At 39.5% G+C, this 23,321-nt stretch overlaps 1 protein-coding gene across 13 annotated transcripts in view; it reads right to left on the reverse strand.

The window, feature by feature from the left end:
* Positions 1 to 23,033, reverse strand: part of LOC137603366 (girdin-like) — a 57,751-nt gene extending 34,718 nt beyond the window's left edge. For 11 of the 13 annotated variants that reach the window (XR_011037268.1, XM_068326738.1, XM_068326740.1 and 8 more), the window contains exons 1-3: positions 22,406 to 23,033; positions 22,202 to 22,302; positions 9,339 to 9,447 (exon numbers count right to left, since the gene is read on the reverse strand). Coding sequence is in view for 12 of the 13 variants with exons in the window: in XM_068326738.1 (XP_068182839.1) it covers positions 9,339 to 9,447; positions 22,202 to 22,302; positions 22,406 to 22,468 (273 nt within the window). In the remaining variant the exon portion in view is untranslated. The remainder of the gene's footprint in view (positions 1 to 9,338; positions 9,448 to 22,201; positions 22,303 to 22,405) is intronic. The other 2 variants (XM_068326737.1, XM_068326736.1) reach the window with 2 other exon arrangements.
* Positions 23,034 to 23,321: the final 288 nt, after the last annotated feature.

Consider the following 23,321-nt stretch of genomic DNA (forward strand, 5'->3'; position numbering starts at 1 on the left):
CTGGTTGAGGGAAATAAACCCGAGTGCTGATTCACATGATGAAACAAGCTGATTGGTCCTCAGATGACTCCAGATAACTCTTTAATCAGGAAGTAAAAAATGGTGTTGGAGTTTCTTCATGTCACATGGAAATGTGGTCATGTGTACCCTAATATACAGAGGAGATCCATTTCATGATCAATGGAAAATGGTTGTCCTAAAATTGCCAGCTTGTATAAAAAAGGTTTATCATCCTATTAGATTTAAGGGGGGAGTGTGCACAGAGTTTTGGTCAGCAACACCACACAAAACACAGACGTCTCCATATCCACACCATCTGTCACACTTCTGTCCACTGTTTCAAATCAGCACGCATGTCCACACCTGTCCCAGTCAATGGCAGCACATGTTTGCTGTGCAAGCACCATATTTCAGTCTGGGTTTTTCTTTGTCAGTGGATTTGTCATCTCAAGACCACCCAAATATAACTTTTTTTTTATTACCATAGGTTTTTATTTTATTTCTACTGAAAACGGGTGGAGGATATCACAATAAAGGTTGTGTCAAATTCTACACAAACAGATCAATATTGTTTTATTTAGTCTTGTTCCAAGATCAAACGATTAACAGCTGATTTCCCCTATTTCAAGCTTCAGAGTGTGCAAAGAAATTATCTTTATTGTGTAAAGTCATGAGCTCAGTTTAACACTATGCCTATTCAGCACCACTTTTCCCTCCTATCTTTCCTTTCTCACATTTTCAGTGAAATGCTCTAGTATCTGAGCTCCTCTGATCCACTCTGGTGTTCTGGAAAATCCCATGACACATAGAGAATAAGATGTTCTCTCTCTTGTTCTCTCTGTTGTGGTTTCAGGTAAGTTTTCACTGGTGCCTGGCTCTAGTCAGGAATACACAAAAACTATTTGATGGTAGTGAAGTATCCAAGAATTTTCCTTCACTTTCTTTGGCATTATGAGACAAGAGTTTGTTTTCAGCCTGTCACACATGGACTCCATATCAGATTGTGATTAAACTTGATAAGAGGGTAGGGATTGTATCACGGAGAAACTAATATTATTTGGTTGGGTGTGGATAAAAGTGGCGGATTAAGGAATTGTCTGAACATTAGAAGTTAGGGCTTTTTTCAGTGCATGACAGATGACCATGAAACTGACAGCATGGAGAATGTACAAAGGAAGAGCCCATTAAATTTTAGAGTGGATCAGAATTAAGGGACAAAGCTTTGAATTATTGCCACTCCTTTAACATTAATTGGACTTTTTCCCACCCAAACCCATTTCTCCCTCACATTCCCAATTTATCGACTGATGACGTGACGAGTGGTGTCTCATTTTCTTGACAAATGACTTCAATTTAACTCCATATTGAGAGGCAAGTCAAAAAAGCAAAGGTGCTAAAAACTACAGGTAGGGTTGCAAAAAGAGAAATTGGTATTTATTCCATATACAGAGATACTAAAAATGTCTGTTACAAACTACAGTGTTCTGACTGCTTCAGCTGTAGACAAAGGGAACCAACCCAAATCTACTAAGCAGGGCATCAAAGTACTGCCAATCCTCTTTATACTGTGCTGATGTAAAGGATGGATGGATGCAGTGCTAATGCAGCATATTAAATATGATAACAGTCAAATGGGCTGTGGGTATAAATATATGCATTAGAGACATTAGCAAAGACATGACTTGAGGATTTTCTGCAGGCTAATAAAGTTAAAGCAGCAAAGGAAGGCTTTACGCTCATCCATTAAACATGAACGCTGTCGAAGGAAGACCAGTCACCACACTGATCGTGTCATTGTAATGTGCAACAAACAGTTCTCAATATTCATCAAGAAGTACTGAGCGGTGATGGAGAAAAATGGAGGAGTTTATGGGGAAGAAAAGGGACAGGACGAGAGGATGAGAGAAAGAGGATGAGAGTAGAAAATAGAAAGCAAGAGTGAGAAAGAGTAAGAAAGGGAGAAAGAAAAGGAGAGGAAGAAAGAGTGAAAGAGAAAGAAAGAGATACAGCTTTGATTTTCTCACTTCTCACTCTAGACACGCATGATTGAGCCTCCTCCTCCTCCTACCCCCTACTTTCAACACCCCTCCTCCTCCTGACACTATATTACTATATTATTGATTCTAGCAGGCTTCACAGCTCCTCAGCAGGAGCTCCTCTTCATCCAAGAGAAGCCTTTAGACAGACTGATAGAACGAGGAGTGGGTTAAAAGAGTAGTGGAATTCACTCCTTCAATGTTATTTGTCTGCATGCACACAGTGTGTAAAGAATTGGCCTTTATGCAATAAATGAACTCTGCAGGTTCATATCTGTCCTCATATCATTTATCACACTGATGTGCCTCAAGCTCCCAATACTGATTAAATATTTCATATGGAAAGTTATTATGCAGTATTTATTCAAAGCTAAGCAAGGATATACTCTACAGAAGGCAGACATAAAGACTGTATTATTCTGAGTTCTGCATCCATTATCTTCACCTCGACTGACAGCAGGAATTGCTTTCTGCTGATCAGTCAGGACCCAGATAGATGACACTAAGGCTGAAACACACACACCCACACACACCCACACACACCGAGCTGCATATGCGATACATGTCAATGGTATGTCCGCATGTACGTGTGGGAGGCTGCGCTAAAATACAAGATTATAAGGACATAATGTTGTGTTTCTGTCTCACAGAAACTCTGTTATATCTGTACTTCCCAAGCGCGCACACACAAACACACCACACCTCCTCTACATTCATCCACCCAAACGCCAGTTCCGCTACCAGCGCAGCTTCCAACAGGAGACTAATTGTACTGCTAGTGTGCATGTGTGTGTTCTAATACTGCCTGAACCCTGAAAGCCTGAATCACACCCATTCTGCCGACATGAAGCGTTACCATAGAAACGAGGACAGGGGTATTTTCTCCCCATGCTTGGGAGTCTGACACACACATGTCGTACAGTACATGTACAAATGCACATGCGCAAGCACACACCCAGACACACAATTTCTCTCCTGGGTATGGCACTGCAGACTCCACTGCTGAAAAACTGCAGAGATCATAAACTTGAAAAAAGCAATCACCATCAACAATGAGAGGGAGGATGATCCATGCTTCTCTACCGTCTAACACACACACACACACACACACACACACACACACACACACACACACACACACACACACACACACACACACACACACACATTCCCATTGAATTGAATCAATGCAAACAGGTTTTCCTGTTGTTCAGCACTTAAAAATAACAAAGATTTTTGCATTGTTGTTCAAGGAACTGAGAAATATCCCTCCAGTGGTGTGAAGAATGAACAGCAAAAAGGGTTTCTTGTTGCCCATTTGACTGGGCACTGAAGGGTGGCCGGTTCACGAGTGGAACACGGACTGATAGCTCAGGTCCTGCAAAAGTGCCATTGAGCAAAGCATCAAAGCCCTAAAAACTTCTCCCAGGGCCTCGCTGTGTTTGGCTCAACATTTATCACTTTACCATGCTCTCACTTAACTGTTTCTGTGTTGAGAGTGAAAAGAATTTCTTACAAAGGGGACATTGTGGGATAAATGAAGGCATTGTTCTTTAAAAAAATTAATGGAATACATTATTTCTAAATATAGCCCAACATTTTTTTTATTTTTAAAAAATATTTAATTATGAGTTATAAGTTAATGTTATAAATTCCTGGTTCTGAGCACATTTAATGTGAAAAGAAAAAAGAGAATTAAAGCCAAAATACAGTTCTTATTGGTACTAATTAAGTACATTTGACCTGTCAAACGTTTTAACAGTGGACTCCAGTGAAAGCAAAAACAGTTGGGGTTGACAGACCGCCAGATGGACAGATCGTATCTTATATGGAGAGAAGAAGCGAACAGGCCATTAGAACCTTGTTTCTTTTGTTCTGTGCTGTTATCTATCAGCTAGAGTGCTTTTAACAAAGGAGCCCTGAGGCTGAACAACAGAACGATCTGATCCTGCTCTTCGTCTAAGAAGGTAGAGGCAGGTGACCCCTCCACCCAACACCCCAGGGCTCTGAAAATGACACAATGCAGTGAAATGCAATACAATTAAATGTAATTACATCAATTTTTGCTGTATTTTCTATGACAGATGTTTACATTTTCATAGCGAATAGTAAAGGGTTTGTTGCAGAATGACTTCATATCTGCCTTCATTCAACAGGCTGGATTTTGATTCCCCTTTTTTTAACCACAGGGCACCGACTACTACACACATAACCCATAAATTCTAGTTGCTGAAAAAGAAGAAGTAAGATTTTAGCTTCCCCTTAATCCAGTTAACTCTGCTAGGGCCAAAATAGTTCTCTAATAGCATATGAGAACAAACTGTAAATCATAAAAGCCTCAAATTCCTCTTCACATCTTCTCTACCTCACAAGGCACATGCAGCAAATAAATGCTTGCAGAAATGCATGCACACATAATAGACAGTTATTGTAGGCAGATGTTCATAGTTTGGCCAGTAGTGCTGGATATCAATGGAACACTTAACACAAAAGCGTTTCAAACTGGTGATATGTTGCAATTGTCAGTGTTTGTGTTTATCTGTTCATCTGTCCGTCCATCTGTTCGTAGTCCACCAAATATCTTCGTAACTGTTGCAGATAGCAAGATAAAACAAAAAGCACATTACTCAGGCAGCAAAGGGGATGAAAATGAGATCATGACCTTGACCTTGAGAAAACTAGGTCAAGGTCAAATTTCAACTTTTGCACACTCAGCAACTGGATAAGATAGCCAGTGTGAGTAAGACCATAAATCAAAGCTAGTGCTTTGAGTAATGACAGTAGGTCAGAGCACTAGCTTTGATTTTTGACCTATGCAAGTAGGTCAGGGTAAAATTTTGAATTCAGGGATGTTGCAGTCTGTGACTGACTTGGTTCTAGTTTTTTGTTCGTTATGCAAGCTTGGGAGTTGGGAGTAATTACTTGGGAGTAATTTTAGCTGTAATGTATTCTGTGTTACCAACCAGAGCGGCCCCCTTAAGAAGGTAGCCATGTGACCGAGGCAAGCATGACAAGCGTCAATAGCGACTCAGACAGATGTGGAGGAGACCATCCGGTAAATTGACTGCCTGTTGCTTGTGTGATTGTTGGTTTATTAGTTAGCCACTACATTATCAGCAGGATCATTTGATTCAAAAGAAAGTGTAGCATGTGAGTCTTTATAACATTACACATTTAGCTTTGAGCTACAAGTACATGGCCTAATAACCTGATTTGTTCATGACTGATGCTGAAAGAAGCTGCAACAACAGAAGTCAGTGTGGAAACCTAGACACAAAAGATACTGAAAAACATTTGTATATTCATACAGTGGTAAATCTACTTACGAATGTCTACTTACAAAATTTTATACTTACGAGATTTCTCAACAAGAAAATATTACCTCTAGTTACAAAAGAAATTTCAAGTTATGAAAGGTAAAAATACAGTATAGGCTGATATTCGCAGCTCTCACAGGTTCCTGAACGCAACATTCTCATAGCTGCTCTGCCACTGGCTATTACCTAGTATCTTCCTGGCATCCCATTGGCTAACAGGGACCTCTGTGTGGAGCTAGATCGTTGTTTACGCAGGGTCCTCGTCATTCAGCCCTCGACCCATGACATGTTCTGATAGTTTTATGTAAATATATTAACATTTTGAGTATTCGCTATGGACCCTGAGAAAGAGATGGAGAAAAGAGGAAAAGACGAAGAAAAGAGTTTGTCCATAAAAACAAAGCAAGAGATAATAGAAAAGCATGAAAAAGGGATGCATTTGGTTGATCTCGCCAAAGAATATGGCCGTAATGCATCTACAATCGCCACGTTATTAAAACAAAAGGAAGTTTAAGGAGTTTAAGGCATCGCGTAGGTGGTTGGAGAAGTTCAAATGGAGGACTGGAATTCACTATGTTGTTTGGCATCGTTAGGCAAGAGCGCATGAACCAAACAGGCCAAAACAATGAGGACAGCAGTAAAAAGGTAAATGACCATCATTTTTATTTTTATTCTTTGTTTTTTACATTATATACAACTCTTATTGTGTAATAATCTAATCGTAACATGTATTTGTTACATGATTTGATGCATTTTTATGCTTTATAAAACATTTATGTCGGAATTTTTGGGGGCTTGGAACGGATTAGGACATTTGCATGGAAAACGCGTCTCTACTTACGTAATTTTGTACTTACGTAATTTCTTCCGGAACCAATTAATTTCGTAAGTAGAGGTACCACTGTATTTTGATGAATTCCTAGTTCAGGCCAATGAAAACCACAAACATCCACCATCTGTAGCTACGCTATGCTGCAGCGGAGCATACGTAAATTTTAGTACATCCTTCACTCTGACTGTGACAGAGCATCTTTGTAAAGCTTTAGGTCGACATGGGAAAAAGTCTCAATCATGACACAGTTGAGTAAATGTTAAAAGGGAAGAGCGTCTGAAAAAGAGTGTAACACATAATTCACATCGCACCAGCAGAGAGGATACAGACTGTGACAGGAGTACAACTCAAAAAAAATTTAAGCTGAAGAAAATATGTACTTATGTACTGTAATATGTACAAACACCAAAAACCAAATGTGAATGAAAAGATGCCAAAAATCTTTGGGAGAAAATTAACTTTCTGAACATACTGTATGTCAAAGAGCATCAAAATATTGTCAGGCTGGCCTGAATGTAACTGCAAATTAAAATGATATTTAATGGAGGCCTGGTGACCTGTCCTTCAATCCAGCTCTCAGAGCCTTACCAGACCCTGCAAAGCCTTGGGGCCGAGCCCAATCGGTATGAATGTGTCCTCTGTTAACCTTTAAACAGCCTGAATAGAGCTCCCAGCCTTGACGCCACACCCCAAACCAAACCACTGGCAAACACACTATTCAAATACTTCAATGTTCATGTAAAATCTAAAATTGAATTTTGAGCACATAATGTGTCATTAATGTCCATATGGGGTCTTTTGATCAGGACGGTTAGTAAAGACGAAGTTTAATAACACTTGGAACTATGTTGGGATCGTGGGATCGTTGACTCCTTGTGTGACGACAGAAAATAATAGAAGGGTTAATTGGGGAATGTGTTCCAGGAATCACACACAATAAAGGAATCCGCGATTGAGATGGCAATCTATTCATCTTATTATTTACGGTAATTTAAACGTTTATGAACCCTCCCCACACTGATATTAAACCACCTTCTGTCTGTATTACCTTTTTCCACACTCTTATTGACTGTTTAAAGCACTTTTGTGTGTCATGAAAGTCCAAGACTGACGGAACACAGCGCAGTAATAGAATGCCAATAGAATGCGCATACCGAATCGTGCGACTGCCGACCAAAAATCCGCAATGAGGTGGACTCACAAGTGTTGATGCGCAAATGCGCGAGGGCACACTGTATACTAAGACATAGAAATTTGTTCAGGTGGTGAAGCTTTAGAGTACCCCGTGATCAACAATGACAAAACAAGATCACTAAGTTACCAAGAACCCCTGCATGCATTTGGACCTACTGCCAGAGAGAAAATCCATCAGTAGAATCTGCCATGCAGAAATAGCAAAGAAAAATGTAAGTAAATATCCCAATCAGCAACCACAAATTCCAGACTTGTCACTATTGATATCTACCCCCATAAACTCCTTAGGAACATGTGTTTCTGAAATGATCAGATCTGTACAACATTAACATGAACCATACATTCATAAAGACAAGTAACAGCGAGCTTTACTTACATGAAATCAAATGTAATAGAAACACAACCATTAGCCTGTAATGTAAGCCTGTGAGAACTCTTCCAAAGCAATCAAAGATATTTAAATTTTTACAATGCACTTGCGATTTCACATTTTCTGATCTATCGCCATGTGTTTTCCAGGTGGAAAATTACACACACACACACAAATAGGAAGGTGGAACAGCAAAGGAGTGAAGGCCAGGGATGGGGAGGATCTTCAAGTCTCTGCCTCTGATGGTTCAGAAAGGTTAATGAATTAGCCACAGACACCCCCCAACATCCTCTGACAAGTCAGCAAGGACTGTAATTCAATGAGTCTGGCCATTCCTATGACATCCTGCCTCTGCCATCTTAGCATATGAGAGAATATGTGATTCCTTACTGTTACTACATCAGACATTGCTACTAATGCCGAATCAGAAATCTGTTTAACAGAATTCCAGGCATCTTCTTTATCTTTTGGAAGCAAACTACAGTATGTTAGCCCTTAACCATTGTGAGTGATGAGATTTGTCTATTTTGACTCTGCTGACACCATACAATTATTTGTGGTTACAGTATTAATTTTCCACTTGCAGGATCAGCTTCCTTGAAATCACCATTCCAAAAAAATGGTTTTTCATACCTATTTGTATTAAATTAAAGGGGTAGATTCTCCATGTATAACTGTGCAGATCAGGTTTCCAGTACTCTGACACATGCTTTTCTAATTATTGCTCATAAACCTAGATCAGTTACATACCAGAGTAAAATCAGTTTTAAAAAATGTTTTTAAATGTTGTGTATTGTTCCATTTCTGCGTAAATTTAGATATGGAGGCACTCCCACTGGACAGCATTTCAAAAGGAAGGGTAAATTACCCAGATCAACCAGATTCCCATCATCTCATCACCTCCGACTGCAGACCAGTGGTCATATCTCAAACTTAAACAGACAATTCTGTTGGCATATGAGGAAGCCTAGCAGAGCTCCTGTAGGATTATAAAACTTTAGTCAATAGTCTTATAAAATTAAATGAGATGACAGGGAAGAGATTAACACAATGTTTAGAACAAAGACAAAGCAATCACTAAACAATGAACCAATCAGTGACTGTTAATTTGACTTGTGGGTCAAAATTCAAAATATTTCATTAATAAGTGACATACATTACAGAGACCAAAGTCTAATTCCAATGCCTCCAGTTTGTTCTTTGCTACTTGATTAATCCCAAATTTAATAGGTGTACAGTATATTCACAGCCCTTTCACAGCCATGGCTCTTGAAGACATACCTCACAAATCAAAAAAGTCAAGTCGAAAATTTGTGTCTACATAGTGAACATGTTGGGTCACGCTCGTAAACAGTCTGGGAAACAGGTGCAGCAAAGAGGTGAATCATATTCTGTCTGGATTGTTTCAGTTATGTAATATTGTTTTGGTATTTAGCTAAAAAGGCAAATGTCTCAGCTGTTTGGCACTGGAGATGAACTGTACCCAACAAAAAGATAACCGCTAGCTTCTCCTATCACTGAAAAGTTGAGTAAAACAATGATCAAATCACATCTGGTTTTGCAACTTGTTGAGCAGAGAGCAATCTTACCTGATAGTAGGCTTTGATCTGCCTGATGAGTATAGACAGGTTCTGGATGCGCAGTGTTGGGTCATTGTTAACCTTCTTGTTGGTCCTCTGCACCGTGGCCTTGGGATTTCTGTGGGGATAGGGATGGCATTTTGTTATTTGTTTTTGAAAATTTTTAAAAATCTGTTCAGAACAGCATCTCAATCTTTTTAAGACACTGCACACTTTTAAGTGAATTTGCAAAATAAAAGATTGAGATGCAAAAGAAGAAACATATCTCCTGGCCTTGATGTGTGTTGGTTGGAACATCTGCATTCCAGTTTTGCTCTATGCGGCTCTATGTGATTGTACGAGTGTGGTTGGCTAAAAACATTAGCAGGACACAATGAGGCCTTGTTCAAGTAGGACCAGCATTACCAGGTTAAAAGAATACAAAGCACTAAGAAACGGTGCAGGCATATTTCCCCTGAAAACTGGAGTTAGACTGGTGTTAAACTGATGCTAATGGAAAACACAGACTCATTTTAAAAAGGCAGGGTAGGCCCCAGATCTTGCAGATTTGGGTTAGGATTAATTTATGACTCTTCCTAAAAAAAAGGAAATAAAGGGGCAAGTGGTTTGCAAGAATATAGAATTTAATCAGTCAAAATTTCAGAGAAGAGACCTTGGTAAACTCCAACAGACCATCCCACACTGCAGCATTGGACATCTAGAGTAGACTCAGAACAAGAACTAAGAGCTCAGTCTGCATCATGGACACTGATTGGGGTAGCAGAGAGGCTGCCATTCATTGCAGGAGACGTGAGACTTAATAAAACTTCATCTGTTATTCTCAAGTATGTGGTCCAGCCATTTACCTTACAGTTTGTATTGGATTTTAGTGAAATAAGGAATGATGACTAAAAAAGGCTTCCTTATCACCAAATATGAGAATCATGACAGATACTGGATGGCAGACCATCCAGAGATAAACCCTCATGGCACCACTTTATTTTATGTATTCAGTTAGACTCAAAAACAGAATGCATTTTACTTTTTGCAGAATAGAAAGCCTGTATTTGTATTTAGGGAAGTATGCAGGATGATGTTATCACAGGTGTTAACATGTTTTATAGGGCCTCACACATTCCACAGATTCATAGAGACACACCTCAAAAGCTGATGTTATCTACAACAATACAACTGACATGTGCATGTCTAATGACATAACGTTTAAATACCAAATTACATCTCATGTCAGCCCTCTAAAACCTCTAAAAAGATGATTGGGGTAGTAAAATGGTGCAAAAAGAATTTCCAGACAATATGTGTTGTCTGTCTTCCTGCCTCCCTGGAATGCATAACATGCCAGTAATCTCACACAAAATCAGTACAGAGAAGCACAACATGCATTTATAAACTAATTACTTTCCCACACTTTAACTGTTAAGTGAGTATGTCAGGAATTCTGAAGTGCAACAATTGACAACATGGGAAGTTGATGGATTAAAAACTTTAAATAACCGTTTAATGAACAAAAAAAATTCTAAGGACCCATACTAAAAAAAGGACTTGAACTTAATGAGACATCGCATGATCAGTGAGGAAAATTCCTGTATTCTAGACTTTCAGTCTAGAATTAAATGATTATATTAAAAGCCAGAATTTGTGATCAGTTAAAATAATTACAGTGGTACCTCTACTTACAAATGTCTCTACATACCAAATTTTCTACTTATGAAACGCCTCAACAGGAAATTATTGCCTCTAGTTACGAAAGAAATTTCGAGTTATGAAAGGTAAAAATACAGTGTGGGCTGCTACTTGCAGTTCCCAAAGGTTCCTGAACGCAACATTCTTATAGCTGCTCTGCCACTGGCTATTACCTAGCATCCTGGCATCCCATTGACTAAGAGGAGGTCCCTCTTAGCCAATGAGGAGGTCCCTCATTGGCTAAAGATGCTGCATAGGTGTCTATACAGCGTCCTCGTCATTCGGCACTGGACCCATGACGTGTTCTGATAGTTTTACGTAAATATATTAACTTTTTGAGTATTCGCTATGGACCCTGAGAAAGTGATAGAGAAAAGAGGAAAAGAAAAGACGAAGAAAAGAGTTTTTTGTCCATACAAAGCAAGAAATAATAGAAAAGCATGAAAAAGGGATGCATTTGGTTGATCTCACCAAAGAATATGGCCGTAATGCATCTACAATCGCCACGTTATTAAAACAAAAGGAAGTTTAAGGAGTTTAAGGCATCGCGTGGGTGGTTGAAGAAGTTCAAAAGGAGGACTGGAATTCACTATGTTGTTTGGCATCGTTAGGCAAGAGTGCATGAAACCAAAGAGGGCAAAAAACAACCAGGACAGCAGTTAAAAGGTAAATGACCATCATTTTTATTCTTTATTCTTTTTTACATTATGCACAACTCTCATTTATTGTGTAATAATCTAATTGTAACATGTATTTGTTACATGTTTGGATGCATTTTTATGCTTTATGAAACATGTCTAATGACATAACGTTTAAATACCAAATTACATCTCATGTCAGCCCTCTAAAACCTCTAAAAAGATGATTGGGGTAGTAAAATGGTGCAAAAAGAATTTCCAGACAATATGTGTTGTCTGTCTTCCTGCCTCCCTGGAATGCATAACATGCCAGTAATCTCACACAAAATCAGTACAGAGAAGCACAACATGCATTTATAAACTAATTACTTTCCCACACTTTAACTGTTAAGTGAGTATGTCAGGAATTCTGAAGTGCAACAATTGACAACATGGGAAGTTGATGGATTAAAAACTTTAAATAACCGTTTAATGAACAAAAAAAATTCTAAGGACCCATACTAAAAAAAGGACTTGAACTTAATGAGACATCGCATGATCAGTGAGGAAAATTCCTGTATTCTAGACTTTCAGTCTAGAATTAAATGATTATATTAAAAGCCAGAATTTGTGATCAGTTAAAATAATTACAGTGGTACCTCTACTTACAAATGTCTCTACATACCAAATTTTCTACTTATGAAACGCCTCAACAGGAAATTATTGCCTCTAGTTACGAAAGAAATTTCGAGTTATGAAAGGTAAAAATACAGTGTGGGCTGCTACTTGCAGTTCCCAAAGGTTCCTGAACGCAACATTCTTATAGCTGCTCTGCCACTGGCTATTACCTAGCATCCTGGCATCCCATTGACTAAGAGGAGGTCCCTCTTAGCCAATGAGGAGGTCCCTCATTGGCTAAAGACGCTGCATAGGTGTCTATGCAGCGTCCTCGTCATTCGGCACTGGACCCATGACGTGTTCTGATAGTTTTACGTAAATATATTAACTTTTTGAGTATTCGCTATGGACCCTGAGAAAGTGATAGAGAAAAGAGGAAAAGAAAAGACGAAGAAAAGAGTTTTTTGTCCATACAAAGCAAGAAATAATAGAAAAGCATGAAAAAGGGATGCATTTGGTTGATCTCACCAAAGAATATGGCCGTAATGCATCTACAATCGCCACGTTATTAAAACAAAAGGAAGTTTAAGGAGTTTAAGGCATCGCGTGGGTGGTTGAAGAAGTTCAAAAGGAGGACTGGAATTCACTATGTTGTTTGGCATCGTTAGGCAAGAGTGCATGAAACCAAAGAGGGCAAAAAACAACCAGGACAGCAGTTAAAAGGTAAATGACCATCATTTTTATTCTTTATTCTTTTTTACATTATGCACAACTCTCATTTATTGTGTAATAATCTAATTGTAACATGTATTTGTTACATGTTTGGATGCATTTTTATGCTTTATGAAACATTTATGTCAGAATTTTTGGGGGCTTGGAACGGATTAGGGCATTTGCATGGAAAACTGGTCTCTACTTACGAAATTTTCTACTTACGAAATTTCTTCCAGAACCAATTAATTTCGTAAGTAGAGGTACCACTGTGCAATGTAATAAATTCAAGTATTTTCCAAGCTAAACAAAGAAGGAGTATTACATTTCTAAAAAACAAATTTAAACTTTCTTGTTGACTGAAAAACAATATTTTACATTTAATATTAACAAAACAAAAATTCTTCTATTTGACTGGATTTTACATGATCAAAATATACATATATTTCACATTCTACAAATTAGATAACATGTTTTTTTTACATGATTAATATAGTTAATTCTGCTACACTAAAACAGCAGATTTTGACAGTGTTATCTTCTGTCTACCACAACCAGGAGGGAAAAACAACATTATCCACCCACTGGAAAAAAATAACACTAAATACCTTGGTTAATTTATGAAAAATTGGACTTGTAATAGGTGTTTTCCCAGACGACACAATTTAGAGTTTTTAGAGATTTATGTTACGGTAACATTTGTTAGAGAGCAGCTCTTACTCCCTCATAATCACTTAAGACTTCAAAGCATGTGAATGGTGTGACCTATATATGAGGGTCAACATGCCTCAAGTTGGGGGAAGAGAGACCTAGCTGCTTGTAAATATGAGCATACATGTATGCATGTACTGCGTCGCACATGTGTAGCCATGCATGTGTCTGCATCTGTGTTTTTGCACTCCAGAAGAGCATAGTTATGTTTATGTCTGTATGACTGTGGGTGGAGGTCAATAAAACTTAATCCTGAAATACAAAGAAAACAGAACATGAAGAGAAAGGATGTGAAAGGTAAAAAAAAAATCACTTTATTCAAATAGAAAAAGAAATCTGCTTCATAATCATATAAGATTAATTTACAAATTACCTTTTTCTTAACCATTGATAACGAACTGATTACAACTGAGCATCTAAAGCAAAGGTTTAAGTTTAAATGCAGTTGCACATTTTAGAAATTCAACTCTGTTTATTGAAGCACATCACTTGGGTTACACCAACAAAAATAGCACAATGGGTCTTTTAAAGTCACTCTACTGCAGTGCAGACATGTTAATCAGTCTTTTGATTAGCCACAGCCCTGACTGGACACCCACACACACGCCTTTAATGCCGTTCCGTTTGGGAGTCCATTGTAGGGGGTCTATTTAACCCATTAATTAAAGAGCACAGAGGAGGCAGTAATCCTGTCAGGGTGAGGAGGGTAATATAGTGTGTGTGTGTGTGTGTGTGTGTGTGTGTGTGTGTGTGTGTGTGTGTGTGTGTGTGTGTGTGTGTGTGTGTGTGTGTGTGTGTGTGTGTGTGTGTGTAAAAAGACAAAAGTGTTGTCCATTCACACATTCCATCAGAGTCTGCCAAGAACGCGGCAGCAATAACAACATGATTATTACAGCAATACACAACCCATCGCTCATTTCTTTTACTCCATCTCTAATTGCGCAGCATGAGACAGGACAATCCCCTGCCCCCCGATGATGAGCAGGCGATTAAACGAGTCTCCTTAGTGTTGAAAAAGGGGTGAAGAATCCTACTTAATGCACCACTCCTCATCTATGCTGATAAAGCAAACCCAAGAGTTTAACAACAGACAAAAAGATTAGGAACAGAAAGGCATACAGCTAGTTAACTAGTCAGCCAGACAGTCAATAAGCACGAGAAGAAGAAAAAAAGCCTGCCAATCGCTGTCATCAACAGACAGTACAGCCTGGTGTAGGCCTGGGGCCATTGGGATTCTCCTCAACTCCAGGCTGTGGTTGGCTGGATGAGCTGAGGAGTACTGTTAACCTATTTATGACAGGCTGCATTACAGTCAGCATGGGCAACCAGGCACATCCACACACATAAAGTAGGGTAAATGCACGCACACACACACACACACACACACACACACACACACACACACACACACACACACACACTCACACACACACACAGAGAGAAAATGCCAGCTGCATTTGTCCACGTGGTTGGTTAAGAGCAGGAGATGCTCTATCCAAACGCAGAGTAGGCCAGCATGTTAGCGCCTCACACACACACAGACAAACAACTACAGTCAGAGGAAAATGAGGAGCAGCCATGCTTATTAGCATTTTGATTCTGATAATTCTGTGGGTCTCTTACTGTGATGGGATAAGATTGCACAATAGTTGTATGCTCAAATGGTGACAGTCTAAGTCTAGGTTCTAATGGACTCATAATTTCTTGCTGGGATATCAAACAATCTCTCTTGCATCCATTTTCTACCATCCATTGGGTTACACTGTCATCAATCTGATAGTGCAGTCTGCATAATACAGACTTGAAGGTCTGCGGTCATCCACTGGATTTGTACCAGTTTCCTGTGGGTCAGCAGTGCAATACTCTTTTGCGTGATTAATGCTGATGTTCTCAATATGTATGTATTGGTAATTCATTCAAACAGAAAATATTCAGCTATTTTTAATGTAGACGTACATCTAATGTAGTAAACAGTGTTTACATTCCATGAGCTCAAGCCATGACAAAGCAAAAGTTTTGAATGTGTGTGCTCCTTTAACTGCATTTCATGACTGTGCAAAGGTGTACAACATCGTCATTAGATCTGAAAATGGGTTTACACCACAAACTTTACACCACAACCAGGATGGCCTCCCAGTATCAATGTTAATGGGATGAGCTAAAACAAAATGCAAATCCCAAATGATGACTGCCTCCTCTTTTCCTTCGCCCACCAACAGTGAGGGTCTAACCATTGGTATGCAGCCCGTTGCCTCATCTGCTTGTCTTGGCTTTTCACTAACTTGTCTCCTGTCTTTGTGTTTCCTTGGGGCCTCTTACCATTCCTTCTGCTATCATAAGCCCTTTAAATACAGATGGTACTATCGTTCTTGTGTCCATGTCATGGACACATGTCATGTCCTCTGACTTCTCTTAATGGCTTTCTGTTTAACAATACCGGATTGGGCAGAACTCATTTTTAGTAATGTAGCTATTGGAATTAGTCAAGAAAGTCTTTTTGGTCCTACTGAACATTACTATAAATCAGTGAAGGAATTTTGTGCATTGCAAGTGCTTTGTACAAAGGCAACACAACAACAATTACCCCCATTCTTCCACTTTTGTACAGGAATGGGGCAATAAAGCCACAACAGTCCCACCTTCAACAGATTTTGTGAGAGGGACTGTTGTGTCTGTATGGGCTGCAGCCGAATTAGTGATATGTAATGTGATTCCCCATCCTGAGATAGATAGATAGATAGATAGATAGATAGATAGATAGATAGATAGATAGATAGATAGATAGATAGATAGATAGATAGATAGATAGATAGATAGATAGATAGATAGATACTTTATTAATCCCAGAGGAAATTGTACATATCCACTACTCAGGCATTACATCACGAATAAATACTGGATTAAACACCAGGAGAAAAAGAAACACTGACATCACAGGACATACCACAAGACATACACTACACTAACAGACACATGCAGCACTAACAGGACTTATATACTGAACTATAACTAAAATATAAACACTATAAAATTTAAAATATAACAGTATAAAATTAAATTAAATCCATTCAACCGCGTACTGACCACGCCACCTCCCCCCCGCTACTCCTGAGAGAGTCATTGTACCCCCTGATGGCACGCGAAAGTCAAACACACAGATGGCCAAAAACAAAGAAAATTGCTACAAGCCAAGAGCCGGACTGGTTTATTAAAACCTATTGAATTGAACATAGCCTACTGAACCAAGAGCTAACACAGTGTATATTATGTAATGAGTAAATAAAGCAATATTTTGTTATGGCTCTGTCAGTAACTTCAAGGGGAAACATTTTCAACAGGCAAACAGCAAAAATAATAATAATATTGTGCATACACAATAATAGTGCATTATTGAGCAAGAACATTAAAAGATTTAAAAAAATAATTGTGCTGCTCTACGATCCAACCAATCACTTTTCAAATAGTAAAATTTTTAAAAAATCGGATCACTTGTATCCTTTCTCATGGCTCCTATCTGCAATTTTTCCTGAGTCCATTCAACTGAAATAAATATAAATAAATAAAATTTAATTGCATAATGATGACTAGCCAAGCGTTGTGCAACTTTCCTTCTGTACAATACAATCATGCTTTAATAACTGCTCTGAGTTCCTCTTTTCGACAGAAATTTTGACGTATTCCCATATAATTTTCAGGCGTAAATGCCGGTATTGAATCTCAACACTTCCTGCAATGCATGTCTTCCATTTAACTGAAATGATTACTTCACTGAGCAAACCGAAAACAATGTGGAAGTGCTGAGTCAGCATTAACAGCAACAACACCTATATCGGATTAAATCCCCTGCAAGGTCTCACAAAATCTCGGTCTCTCCAGTTCCCAATACGGTGAATAAATCCAAAACAAAGAATACAAAACAAAAACCATACTAAAATGCAGGGGGTTGTCAATGAATAAAGTAGAGCATTTAAGGATATTGTAATTAATTTTCTGACACGGTGAAAACCTGTCAAGCAGCTAGGTCTCTTGATTTACAGATGAAATATTAGGGCTGAGAATCAAAGAACAAGTCTGGGAATAAAATCCTAAAATGCTCCCTGTGTGACTTGAATGGTCTTGGTTTCAGATTTTGTATGCCTCACATTAACACAGCATTGTTAAAGTTTTGTCCTTTCAAGGTCACAGCTGCCGTTTCCTGTCTGACTCGAAAGACATCCTCTTACCAGACAGACCAGCGAGCATGCCAACACACAAAGACCAGTATGAAATGCCGGATAAAATGTCCAATTCTATACTTATGGTGTAGACGAAAGAGGATTTTAAAATCCAAGAAACAGCAACCAGCAGATTGACATCTCATCACCAGCTCTGCCTGCCTCCCTGTTCAGACGGCTGGAATCCCAAATATGTTGGCTGTAACTGTCCCCAGAGAAAGCCAATAAAGACTCCAACATGCTACTCAAAGAAAGCAGAGGGGGTGAGACCTAAAAGCAAACAAGGATGAACAAAAAAGCTTTATTAAAAAGAGGGACAAGAGAAAGGAATCCAGTCACAATGGATGCAGAGACATGATGAGAAACACCTATAATAGGTAAAGGTAGAAAGATAGACAAAAGAGAAATACAAACACAAGATGAGCAGCCCAATCTAGTGATGCAGTTAACAACTATTTTCACTATGTTTAAAATGTGTTTTATTCATTTTAGTCAATGTTATATTTTGAATAAAATAAGTGTATTAAATATACTCAGCAAAGTCTTTATTATATTATGTCAAATAATGTAAATTATTGGGGGGGGGTTTCTCTAAAGGACATGGAATCATAACTTATTTCACCATTACCACCAAAGCATTCAAACAGTCAAGACTTCGTAACACTTCACAACCATAAACATGTGATATTAAAAAACACATTAAAGACTTAAAGTAAAAGGTATGGTATAAGGACATACAAACACAACTCTATAAACACATATAAAACCTAACAGCAAATAGAAGAGTTCAGAAATTGCACTACAGGTCCCAGTGACAGTGTAACACAGACTAATCAAACGACACACCTGATCAACAGTAAAAGAAAGACTAAGTCAAAACCAATAAACGTCTTAGAAGTGTTGTCACATCCAACCAGGACTTCACTATGAAGCACATTGGTCAGAGTCTGAGTGTGTTTGTGTTGCATAACGAGTGGAAAAGCCAGCTGTGTCATGAAAGGAAGTGATGACAAGCATACTGAAGGTGACATCCTGTTATATGGAATAGAGAAACAAACAGGATTCTAAATATCTGGATTCAGTATTAATAGATCCATATTCACTGACTCTTTGGTTTGCTTCTACATAACGGAGAGAAGCAAAAAAGGCCTAAACCAATCTTTACACTAGTCAATACAAGAAACAGACAGGATATATGACATGTTCTTTTTATTCCTACTAGCATGGATCTAACTCGGATACCTCTGTCCCAGCAGCCCTTAGAAGACAGATTGACTCGTTCACTAAACTGGTGAACCAGCACGGGTCAGATGATTGGCAGGGAAACCAAGACTTTAGCCAGACAGTTGTCACTCTGACCAAAATTTAATTGCCCCCCCTCCCATCTTGCTCAGAAGGAAAACCAATTGGCTTGACAGCACTGGGAAGGCAATCTAATTGGCTCAGTAATGTCAGTCAGAAGAGGGCAGGGGGGGTGAGGTGCCATATGGGTGTCAGCAAACCGTTAGATAATCCTGGGTCCCCTCCATGCTCTCCCATGCTGTCCCAATGACAACTGCTGCCAACCTGTCTGCCATGTCTGCACTAAGGCAATATGGCGACATCTGCAACGCAACCCCACAGCTTAGACTAGGACAGCTGACATCACCAGTAAAAATAAGCTTCAACAGCCCAAGTACTGGAAGACTGGAAGACAAAAAGAAAAATACTATTTTAACAGTATCCTCAGCACATTCTAAAATCTGCTGATGTGTTTAATTTATGATCGAGTTGAATCCAGTTTTCTCAAGCGTTAACAGCAGCTAATGACCAGAGGCTAACACCAGTAGTGTTTAACATTTCTTTTGCTTTGCATTTGAAATTTTATTTGCTTTTAAATGGCATCACGTGCAAAATGATCCTCGTACACACGGGATCATGACTGAAAATGTCTACTGCCTGTGATCCGTTTGCATGACACTGGCCGTGCAAATGGATGCAGATTCTTGCAAACTTTTGCGCATCTATGGGAAGCAGAGAACTGGAACAAATACAATCCCTATTAATCATCTACAGGTTTTCAAAGAAGGTTCAAACTTGCTTGTAGTTTACATCGAACTTTTAATGAGTAACAGTGTAAAAGAGCTGAAGAAAGGAAGCACTAAACACAGAGTGCTTCAAAAGTGAACAAACACTGACTGATACACCCCTTTTTGAATACATTTCTGCCATTTAAAATGTAACCAACTCATGATACCTGTTTGGTGGTTTCTATCGTCCATAAAAAACCCCTGCAATTACTGCAAAACTGAGACGCATGGGCTGCAACATACATTTCATCTTATGATGCAAGCTATTTTAGTCAGCTGAGCCTCACAGAGGTGACCACACAGTGCTTTAAGTTGGGAGGAGGCAGACAAAGAGCGGTCTCATGAACATAACATCTGACCCACACTGTAGGCCGTCTGTGTGGGAGGGTGGCTGGGCAAGACAACTACCAACAGCTGCCCCAGTCCAAAACAAATTTCATAAAAAGCACAGCTACACAAGACTCCCAGGCAAAAACAGCAGCCTAGCAGAAAAGCCCACCCCACATCCCAAAACACACACACACACACACACACACACACACAAACAGACACAGACACACTAAGACATAGACAGGGATATACTGTACAAAGAGCTGGCTGTGACTGGCAACCCCTGACATCCTGTCAGGCAAAAGCTAAGCCAGCTCATTTCAGCCCTTAGTTCTCTGTTCCCTGAAAAACAACCAGCTCTAAACAACCACAAAGAAGTCCCACCCAGCTCTTCATCCATTTACTGAGACAGAAATCCTACCAGGTATGTCATAATACAGATGAACACAGCTGACCTGTGTACCTTTCTGTGGGGAAGAGGAAAAGTTGTCTTATCTATCAGACCTGCTCTGGCCTCTCTAAATGTTTCCTGTATTGAAGAAACCGTGTGTAGGAGGAGACCACGAGGAGGAAAGGGAATTGGAAGAGGTAGCTGAAGCCTGACAGACTGGAGAAAAAAAATCTGCACTCAACGTCTATGGAAAGCAGCTCATTCACTGCACAAAGCATGACGTGATGACTGGATATCTGGCGGTGCGACAACAGGGCTTAAACATTTTAAAAATTCAAACAGTGATCACATTCTGACAGCCAATCAGGCTGCAGGACAGACGGCTATGAATAGCTGTCTGTGCAACCAGGAAATACCAAAGCGAGACGAATGTTAACTCTGCTGTGGTTGATAATCTAAACCAGCGGGAAAGGACAGAGTCAAGTTTGTGATAACTGATGGTGTGCACTACTGTGATGGTAGGCAGATTAGCAGATGATGCAGCTGAGCAGCGGGAGGTGGAGATAACAAGAAGTAGCCAGGTTAATGGGAAGTCACTGGTCACCATCTCCAGTCAGGGTTAGTCAGCTCATGTAAAAGACCAACAACCTAACCCTTCAGCAAAAATTCACACAGAGGCTTTGAACATAACCTCCAGATGCAAAGAAACTTTTGCAGATGACAAGCTCCCCTGCATCAATGCAATTTGTCTAATGTTAACCTTGGATTATAAAAATTGCTGAATTTGCTGCAACATGTAATCTCCTGTGAAACGAAAAGACTTCCACTGGGAGCAGACCCGGCTGAAGCAAAAAGAAGTTAATGCTGACAGCAAGGAGTGTGGCATTAACGGAAAATGTGAATAATTGCCCTACTAGCAGGAAGCAGCAGCCTAAAGCCAGACAAAAGAATGGGAAACTGTCTTCTGTAATGTTATATATTAGGAAACGACTGGAAGGATGCACAGACTACTTCCTGTTTAAATAATAACAACAAACAAATGTGTATCTGTGCCGAGCTGGCCTGTAGAGTTTAACACGGATCTGAAATACTATGGGTCTGCGTCCTGGACTCCTCCCAGTCACTCTGCTTAAAGCCACTATTTCTGGTTTAATCTACAGCACAGCAGGGAACGTGAGGTCAGGAGCAATCCAGGGGTGGGGTGTGTTCCACTTTGAATCAGATGACATTGTAGTGTTGTGCTACTGGAAGTTAAGGAGACGGATGCTGCTTCCTTTTTCCAAGGCAGCTTAATAAAAACTGCCTGCAGAGATTTTTCTGTCTGCATGACCCACTATTGCCCCCAATAGAAGGTCCCACTGTGCTCATCCTACATTTCAAGTTCTTGAACAGAGGCTGTAGATCAAATCGTAGACATGGCCTCCTACTTATTCTACTATAATTATTTTGAGGAATAACACATTTAAAAACATGCCAAATTAGGAGCTATAATTGATCTGAGACATCTGTGAATCCATGTGAAATTACTTACATCTCCAGCATGATCTCGTTCAGGTAAATCCCATCGACTAATTCAACATATTCCGTTAATGTGGTGCCATCAGTCACCGTCGGCTGCCCGACTGTCTTCACCTGAAAATAAACGAGACAACAAATGGTGTTAAGATAATCAATAAACACATTTAAGAGGCGCTTTGTAATTAGTCATCTTTGAATCGTTAATGAGGGCGCTTACCCAGCAGACCAGAGGCGTCAGCATGAACTGCTCCAGCAAAGGGGTGAAAACCTCGCTTTCCATATTTTCCACTTCCAGCGGCGCCGTTTATTTCAGTAGAAACGCGTGGAAACTAAGCGCTCATTGAGAGAAAGATGTGTTCGTTTAGACTCCACTCATGTAGATGACCTAATCAAACCGACACTCATTCCTCCAGCAGGAAGATGTCCGAGGTTTCTTCAAGGTTCTCAGCGCAGAGAAAGAGGTTAATCCACTACCTTCACACACACGACCCAGCTGTTTCATATGCCAGCAGGGCTAGCCTACCTCTTGGCAAGGACAATGAAAACCATTTTTGTTTTTGAAAGATAAAACCTTTTAGCGGGTCTATTTACAGTCAGAGGTGAAAGAAAAGGCAGGCTACATTAGACAGATAAAGTACCTATTTAAACCAACTTACTTTAGAAAAAAAAGAAGACCTCTAATGCCAAAAAAGAGATATATTCCTCCGATACGATTAATTAAATAAAATATCCAGAAAGGGGAAATGTCGAGCTTTACAGTCCCGGTTTCAGAGTCTTTCGTCTACCCCTCATATTAACGGTGAAGTCATTCCGATGCGGCTACCTTTCTCCCGGTCTGCCTCCGTTCAAATGCTGCAGAATAATGACCCGGGAGTCTGGATGGCTGGAGGACACTCGGAGCCGCCTCACGCTCCATCTGACTCCGTGGAGCATCTCCCTCCGCCTCGCGTGCTCCACAAGGAAAATAGGGCACTGGTCAAACTGAAATACCCATTTCTATTCGGAGTTTTTTTTATAAGGTTTGGTGTAGCGATGAGCAGTGGTGACAAGTAATGTTTGACGTTAGTAATTTATTCAAAAACTGTCTTTGAAATATACTTAAGCGATGCATATATAAATGGGATGGAGATAAG

This window comes from Antennarius striatus, chromosome 11, assembly GCF_040054535.1.
Source record: "Antennarius striatus isolate MH-2024 chromosome 11, ASM4005453v1, whole genome shotgun sequence".
Lineage (NCBI taxonomy): Eukaryota > Metazoa > Chordata > Actinopteri > Lophiiformes > Antennariidae > Antennarius > Antennarius striatus.